The sequence below is a fragment of the Barbus barbus genome (assembly GCF_936440315.1).
Source record: "Barbus barbus genome assembly, chromosome: 11".
Taxonomy (NCBI): domain Eukaryota; kingdom Metazoa; phylum Chordata; class Actinopteri; order Cypriniformes; family Cyprinidae; genus Barbus; species Barbus barbus.
In genome coordinates, this window is record NC_136739.1 from 3,805,968 (window position 1) to 3,815,277 (window position 9,310).

Consider the following 9,310-nt stretch of genomic DNA (forward strand, 5'->3'; position numbering starts at 1 on the left):
TTTCAGTAATTAATAATCGATATGACCGCATTGTCTGACACCATTGGATGAAAACAAAACTTATAGTGAATTAAGCTGGATGATGGTACTGTTGTGCGTGCAGTTAGTTTTGCTTATGTGTTGGCCTATGTTGATGCGTGGGAGGAATGAGCCATGACATGAGCTATATATATATAATGTGTATATATATATATATATATATATATATATATATATATATATATATATATATATATGAAGAATTTGGTTCCAAAATGCTATAAATCCATTTTGATTCATTTGAGTAAAAATGTGCTTTCTTTACCAAGAAAGTGGCAAGATGAAAACCAGTATTTCCTGTTTCAAACTTTCACATAGCATCTTTAGGTCATAATAACATTAAAAATTCAAATCCAGATTTTGATTTTCAGAGATTTGTTATAAAAACTGATAATTTCCCCCCCAAAATGCAATAAATCCATGACGTTTTTTTTTGTTTTGTTTTTTCAAAATGCAATAAATCCACTGAATCAATATAAAAGTTATTTTTTATATTGAAACTGTTGAAAATACACAACAAAGTAAGTTGATCCACATATGACAGACTCTGAACTTGGTCAATAACCTACTAATATACAGGCACTGGACTAAAAATAGCCTACATTCAATCAGTCATCATCCCCAAAATTATTTCAACAGGTTTTCTTGTTAATGCTTTAAATTCATTACAACAATAAAATAAAATTTGGTTCATTTGTACTGTGATTGGTTGAGCGGATATATCGCATTCTGCAGAGAAGGGAGACTGTGGAGTCGTGGCCTAATGGTTAGAGAGTCGGACTTGTAATCCGAAGGTTGCGGGTTCGAGTCTCCGGCCGGCAGGGATTGTAGGTGGGGGGAGTGAATGTCCAGCACTCTCTCCACCCTCAATACCACGACTGAGGTGCCCTTGAGCAAGGCACCGAACCCCCAACTGCTCCCCGGGCGCTGCAGCATAAATGGCTGCCCACTGCTCCTGGTGTATGTTCACGGTGTGTGTGTGTGTGTGTTCACGGTGTGTGTGTGTGTTCACTGCTGTGTGTGTGCACGTTGGATGGCTTAAATGCAGAGCACGAATTCCGAGTATGGGTCACCATACTTGGCTGAATGTCACTTCACTTCACTGGCGTTTGTATTATATATATAATGTATTTTTTCTTCATACAATCTATTATTGTAGTATCATACTTCAGGTTTTGGCTCCTAAACAACACATACTGTAAAAAATTACACAAATAAGCTGCAATATGAGCCAGACTATAAAGCACAAGTCAAAATGGCTTGGTTACTATTGGACTATTGTTCATTTGTAATACAGTTAGCAGGATGTCAGATTTTGGCACTGCCCCTCGCTTTGAGAAATTGGCCACTGATGTAGACATATGTATGAATGCATCCAGCTTGATCTGCACTGTTTCATGGATCACTACCTCCCTAAATGAAAGTCAAGGCTCACAAGGGCTGCTGGCAAATGATTTGAAGGGGCAAAAAATCAAAAGACAATTCTGTTCTGGGCAGTAGTGGACCATATTGTTATGCATTTGAATAAAAGTCACAGGCACAAGGCACAATTCAGGTGTGGTGGCCTGAAATCAATTACACTGTCATGTTTTTTTTTTTTTTTTTGACTGGCATTCACGGGTGATCAGATAGTGATTCTAAAGGATGTTTTTCTCCTGCATTATGTTGACTGTCTGGTGGAGGCCCTGGAGATGACAAAGTTCACAAGAGAGCAGATCTTATTTGCTTGAGTGTGAGTGAGTGGCCTGCAGCCCACACAGTGTCAGAGTGCAACAGGGCAGCACATCCGACATGCTGTGCCAACCACAACCTCCCTCCCACTGTTTGTTTTTCGAGGGGGCGGAGAAGGAAGGGGATTTGTAAAGCAAAGAAAAATTTCCTTGGTATGAGCTCTGGTGCGGAGGGTGAGATCAGATCAAAGCTCCCGGGCCATCAGGGCAGTAATTCCTCAAACATGAGGAGCTGTCAGAAATCACACTCACCAACAAGAATGCCATTCTGCAATGGTTTTCATTAAGCTTTTGTATTTTAGATTTTGTTGCTTTCTATTTTGCAAAGCATCAAGCTTTCGGGGAAATACATACAGATTTGCAGTGAATACGTATAGGAGCAACTGAATCAGAAAACTTGGTATATAAACCGTTTAGACAAGATCTTGACTCAATGTTAATTTCTTTATGAAAAACTGAAAAAAAAAAAAAAAAAAAAAAACCCTGAAATTTATGGTAAAATTGCATGTATAAAAAATATGGTGTTCACATTTTAATATGGATTAATAAACACGTTTTCACACAGGGCCATGTGGGTTTGGATTTTGTGGATGTTGTGTTTACTTGTGATATCTTTGATTTTGATATTTAAATGTGTCTGATGATCTGAAACATTAAAGTGTGTCAAACATGCAAAAAAAAAAAAAAAAAATCAGGAAGGGGGCCAACACTTTTTCACACCACTGTATATATATATATATATAAACATGACACTAAAATAATGCAATAATAAAACCATAATCTATATAATAACTAATAAATACTACTAATAATTAACAAACAGTTATTTCAATGAAAAACAATAAAATGTGAGATTTTACACAGGGAATTCTGGGAATGCCACTCTAGCGTTTTCACTGTAAATTACAAGAATAATTTTTACTTCCAACAACTGTACATTTAACAATATTTTACTGTAAAATTGTATACTGTAAACTGTGAAATGTCTTGTTAGATTTATTACAGTTTTTCACCATTTATAGTGAGGTAACTCAGCCAGTCAATATATTCTTACTGTAACATTTTTACAGTCTTTTACAGTTAAAATTACAATATTCTTTTGATTTATTACAGGCATCTCTGTCTGCATATCTACCTTCAGTCTGGTGGCTATAGCGATTGAGAGGTACAGTGCCATTTGCAACCCGCTACAGTCCCGGGCATGGCAGACCCGATCCCACGCATACAAAGTCATTGCTTCCACCTGGGTCCTGTCCTTCCTCATTATGACACCCTATCCCATCTTCAGCGCGCTGGTGAAGTTCATCAAACCCAACAACATTACAGCTCACATGTGCCGCCATGACTGGCCAAAGAGCGAGGTGGAGCAAGCGTGGTGAGTGTTCAAGTATAGCTGTGAGTGCTAATCTGACTTTATCTTATAGGACAGTAAAGTGGAAAAAATGACATGACCTAGACCAGACTCAAATCTGGTTCCTCCAGAGCCAGCAGTCTGTATACATGTTCTGAGCACATGCACAAACCACTACACCACAGCTCGGACAGTTTACATCAATATGTGTACAAAATAAATAAATAAATAAATAAAAAGTTATTTTAATATTGTAATAATATTTCACAATACTACTGTTTTTACTATACTTTTTTATCAGAGACATAAAAAAAATCTTGAAATGATTTGCATACTAACATATTCAAAATGCTTGTCTGTGGTAATCAAGAGCATGCTACAGATGCTGCCTTAGAGCTTAAGTTGTTTTGTACTCTGAAAATTCCTTTAATTAGAAAGGAATGCTGTTATTACTCATACTGTAACATCATTGACTGTGTGCATTTGTCTCAACATAAGAGGCAAAAACAGAGAAACAGAGACAGAGTCACTGTGCAGCGCTCTGATAAGGAGCCGGGGTCTTAAACATCAGCTGGGTGCCTCCTGCATCACATTGATGTTTTATGACAGCTGTTGCTAGGTAGACAGAAAGTGACGACAACAGTTCTCTCTCTCCATGTTCCTCTGAGTTTGCTTGTACTTCTTTCTGCATATTCTGTTACAGTAATAATAAGCCATGAGAGGCTGGACATTAAAGTGATTTCATTACAGGGAAGAGGTGTTGTTAGGCACATCACGGATATGTTCCCTTCAAGCTATGCCAAAGCATGACTACACACTTATGAGGATAATTATCAATATTTAAATTAATTCAGAGTTATAATCAGAATAAATAACTCTTTTGTAGAATAAACAAAGCTTTGAATAGTCTAGGTGAAACAGTTTTCATTAAATCTAGACATAAGCGGCTAACTCTTGAATGGGTGGATATCTTAAAGGAATTGACCTCAGGTAATAGATGTAGACGGGTTTGTTTCTTCATCATAACAGCTGATAAAAACATCACGATAATCATCAAATAATACGCACCACTCCAGTCCATCAGTTAACATCTTGTTAAGTGAAAAGCTGGACTCTCATTCTGACGGCACCCATTCACTGCAGAGAATCCATAGGTGAGCAAGTGATGCAATGCTACATTTCTCCAAATCTGTTGTGATGAAGAATCAAACTGATCTACATCTTAGATAGCCTGAGGGTGACTAAATTTTCACTTTTAGGTAAATTATTGCTCAAAATGTTTCAAACCATTTTAATGTTGTTTTAGGTGCATCCTGTTGCTATTTGTTCTGTTCTTCATTCCTGGAGTGGTGATGATCATTGCTTATGGGCTCATTTCTCGAGAACTCTACCGTGGAATACAGTTTGAACAGGAGCCGAAGAAGGGACAGAGCGGTGAGACAATTATGAAGTCAATAACACAACACAGTCTAATTTAGTGTCATGTTTTAGTAAGCCCCAGATCATCTCACTGGGTATTAAATGTGCTAGTCACTGTGATTGTATTAGATGACCTAACCTGAAGATTTAATTGGTTGTCTGTACAGCTATGACAATCTGTTTGTGAATGGGGCTCAATGTCCTAAGTAATGAAATGTGACCTATTTGATTTTCGAAAATATAATTGCAGCTGGACAACATTACCGCAACCTCCCCTAAAAAAGCAAGAAGAAAAAAGCAGGACATATAAACTTGAATTTTAGCCTTTAATTGCTCATTGATGGAGCTCTTACAAGTTTATATCTGCTGGATTGCTTTGATTATGTCTCATCATGAATTCCACTGTTCTACTCTAAATCACATTCTATTAATGTTATAAATATGTCTCCATTTCCCCTGGGCTGCAATAATCTAGCATTCAAACTCTCCAGCGCTGAGTCACCACTCTACCCATTAAGATGTTTTCATTTGAATTAGTGAAATGTCATTTCCTTTCCCATTTTATTGGTAAAAATTTGTGCAAAAGAAGGGAACTCAAGAAGGTCAAAATACAACCTACTGTGGGGTCTTATGAAGGTTATTGTTTAGTGAAAGACACAAGGGTTTTAAAACATTTTAAAACGAAAAAGCACTAGTGTAAACAGGGCCTAAGAATAATAATATATTAATATAATAATTATAATAATTCTCCAAACTTAAAATGTAGCTGACAACAATGGCACTTTCGTCATATTTGGATGTGAATTCTGCCTCGCAAGCAGTAGTACTTTATTCAAAGAATGCAAATCTAGTTCAAAATGTAAGTTTCCCCTTGATCTGTATTCATCTAAATACTCCCTCTGAGATTCTTTTTGAGGAATGTGCAATGTTTCCTTTTTAGGAATGAAAAATGGTATCAGCGCCACTGTCTTATATAGTAGCGATGATGGAGATGGCTGCTACATCCAGGTGTCCAAAAGGCCCAACTCAATGGAGATGTCAGTCCTCACCCCAACAGGCTCTGCAAAGGTGGACCGACCCCGCAGCAACACGTCCGAGGCTAAACTAATGGCCAAAAAGCGAGTGATCCGTATGCTCGTTGTCATCGTGGCCATGTTCTTCATCTGCTGGATGCCCCTGTACTCCGTCAACACCTGGAAAGCCTTCGACCTTCCCTCAGCCCACAAGGCTCTTTCTGGAGCCCCCATCTCATTCATCCACCTGCTGTCCTACACATCTGCCTGCGTCAACCCAATCATCTACTGCTTCATGAACAAGCGCTTTCGAAAGGCGCTTTTCACCACCTTCTCCTGCTGCTGCTGGCCCTGCCGTAGAAGAGGCTTCAGGGAAGGTGACGATGAGGTTACTGCTACTGGAGCGTCCATGTCTAAGTTCAACTATTCCACTGTCAGCACAATGGGACCATGCTAATTCTCCGAGGACTCAGGCTGGGCAAGAAGGAGAAAAAATTGGGGTTGATGTTGACATATTGCGAGGGTTTACTTTTGGTGGAAGACTTTGATTGTTTATCACCTACTTGCAGCAAAGCAAACCACATGCTACATCAACACGATTGCTCCATCAACATGAATGATTGGTCATGTTGTTACATCTACAATAGAGACTTGTATAAATGTATATACATAAGGTGGCATCTAACAACTCGGTAGGGAAGGTCACACCAACCTCACCCTCTTCTGTCAAAGGTCTGTCACTCTCACATAACAAAAAAGACACCAAAAGACTGCCTGGACATTTATTTCTGACTGACCTGGGATATCGTTTTGGTGTAGAGGAACCAGAAATTTTTTAACAATCTGTAACAAAGAGTAACAATCTGCATTTAAGGTAAAGTTTGTGGCATCGAGTTTGCTGAGGAAAAGTTTGGATTAGATGCGAGCAGAACAATGGCTCTTCGGAATGAGAGGAAGCTCATTGGTTGCCTTTATCAACTGAGCGATAATTTTGAACTTGCTAGATGTTGTCAGAGTCAGCAAGACCATAAACTCAGCGGGAAGCAGAGTCTGTGGAGCTGTTAGCGCTCACTGAGAGACAGCTACATTAACCGACTTGCTCAAACGACTATGTAAATGACTTAAAATGGCTAGTAGAATGCCAGCCTTACACTTTATGTTAAATTATCCCTTTGTTGGAGTTTTAAGTGCCTGCATGGTGGTTTTAAAATCTTTTCTGAGGTCAAGGTTCATCAGGAAAGATTTAATTCATAAGATCAGGACTCTAAAACACTGACAAACAGTAGCTTTCCAAAGTCTGAGCCAACAGGCTTATACTAAAAGTCCAGGCCCATTAGAAATACGTGCCTCTAAAACATTTCTGCAGCATCGTTATTACGTACCTTACTGCATGTTTCGAGTCAGTTTCAAAGTGAAACATCCAGTAAGTGGCGTTAAAATGCGGGTTCGATGCATGACCCTGACACCTTTTTGACACGCTTATATAGCTGTGTTTTTATTATGTTGCTTCAGGTACATAATGCTGTGGTTCATAATTCAAATATCTGGGGAGTGCCTCTAAAAGTTAAAGCTCTATGATGTTGGAAATATCCCCTACACCAAACCCAACCCTAAACCTACCCGTTAGCGTTAACAAATGCAAAACTGATATAAAAACGGACTTGTTGATGGAACCGTGCCATTTGACCTTCCTTATATGCCGGTTTGAGCTGTTTTGTTGAACCGTAGTTTCATGGTATTCGTACCCAAGCTCTTCACCTCTCAAACTGAACTCCAAGCGTGAGCTACCAAACTAACCTACTGAATATAGAAACCCATACATATGAAGCTGGATATGTGATGTTAATGTTCAAAAGTATCAGTTTTCAGATGTCGCAGCAGTTTGAAAAGGTTTTGAATTCATAATATGATATTCCTGAAGTAATTGTGCGAAAATTAGGCTTTATTAATCAAAACTGTGGACCTGCAAATCATACTTTATGTTAGAAGGAATAAAAGTTGTGGGAGTTTTATTCCCTCTAGTCTTTGTCAACTGGAAACTGCAGCGATTCGAATGTATAGGAACGTTTTTTTCAGTTTTGCAGAAATTTATTTAGAGATATTTCCAGTGAGCCTATGTTGCAAAAGTCACAATATTCTACAGTATTATAATGTGTGATGGTTTGTTGCTAGACAGGATACTAGTTTTGGCAATTGGCTTCATCCTCATTTTTTGAGCTGCAGAGGTTTTGTTTGGTTTTTGAAGTTGTCCTTCGTGGCCTTCACAGTGGTTATAGGTGACCTCAACTGAATGATAACCTTAAAACCCTTGATTGGGATGAAATCATGCCAATCTGTCATAATCCCACAGACTGATTTATGACTGCTTTCACATGCCCTCGTAAATTCATAGCTATAAGCGTATTAAGGTCCTTCCAGATCACATCAAACAACAGCAAAGAACACTTAAACATGATTTGTGATTGTTCTGTCCTTCTTTTAAAAAAGAAAATGTTTTTTGAGCCAGGTTAGAGAGAGAAGCTTGATTAAATGTCAGATATTTTTGAGTGCCGTGGGACCCATGGGAAGTCAGACTTGATTCAGAGACTGTAAATTATAAAAGTAAAGTCACTAAAATTGAAAATGTCAATTTAATGGTTGACTTTAAGTAAAATTAAAGTGCTGCCAAAGTGAGAACCTGGCGTGATGAGTTCATTGCACTTTTTCAGCCACTTTGATTTTAATTACTGATGAAAAAATTCAAGATGAAACTCCAAAAACGCATAACATTTTGTAGGAAGTTATGACACTTTGAATGGATATATACAAAGATTATTTTTGTCGTAATGATGGAAACATTTAACAGTATATTCTCTTCTACACTGCATTTTTCTAACAGTCATCATTATAAAACAAAAAACAAAAAAATAACTAATTTTGCATGAACTCATTACTCATCAAGTAAGATTAAAATTCAAACGTTATAATTCCCAATTCCTCAAATGATCACAACTGACTGTCCCATGGGGTATTGTTTTTAAACCTATGAAACAGAAATAAGTTATAATAACTTGTCATGATTCATGTCATGGTGTTTTTCCTTTGTAAAGAAAGAAAACAAAATAATAGGTAACATTAATTAAACAATTAGTGTAAACTGGTCATAACATTATTATTACATATATGATTTAATTATGTTCCTTGAAGACTATGAAGACTTGTTTTCACCAAAAGTGTTGATGAAGGGATGCTTGAGCCTTACAGATAGCGCTTTGGGGATACAAAAGGCAAAAATGGATGGGAAACACTAGTTTGAAAACATGGTATTGAGTCACTTTGTTCTTAGTCTCGCGTAGCCAGACCTTCAGACTGACGGCTGAAGGTCTGGAATAGATGTCCGCTTTCATTGGCCAAGGCCCGCTCATGAGGCCGTTTGATCGACATGTCAAACAACCAATCACAGTTCGTTTCGTTTAGCGTCACGTTTCGGGGCGTGGAAATGTCGCCACAATAACAACCCGGTGTGCGAAATTTTAAAGATTATATGCCGCAAACTTTAAATATTTCACATACTTTTGAAAATCCAGCGTTTAGTTGACCCTGATAAGCATTCGTTATCACATTTGTAAACACGACGGCATTCTTCTTTCGTGTGTTGGTTTGGCATCACGGCATATTTGTTTCCCGGTGGACCGAAAATAAACGCAACACTCGCGTCTCTCGGAAATCCGGTTTAATTCAACCAGTCAGGTGACGACTTCGACATTCCTGAAGTGTTT

The 9,310-nt window shown here is 38.1% G+C and overlaps 1 protein-coding gene across 1 annotated transcript in view; it reads left to right on the plus strand.

Annotated features, from left to right (window-relative positions):
- Positions 1–8,440, plus strand: part of LOC306876682 (cholecystokinin receptor-like) — a 29,119-nt gene extending 20,679 nt beyond the window's left edge. The window contains exons 3-5 of the mRNA XM_079428027.1: positions 2,883–3,144; positions 4,427–4,554; positions 5,480–8,440. Coding sequence (XP_079284153.1) covers positions 2,883–3,144; positions 4,427–4,554; positions 5,480–6,009 — 920 coding nt within the window. The 3' untranslated portion in view covers positions 6,010–8,440. The remainder of the gene's footprint in view (positions 1–2,882; positions 3,145–4,426; positions 4,555–5,479) is intronic.
- Positions 8,441–9,310: the final 870 nt, after the last annotated feature.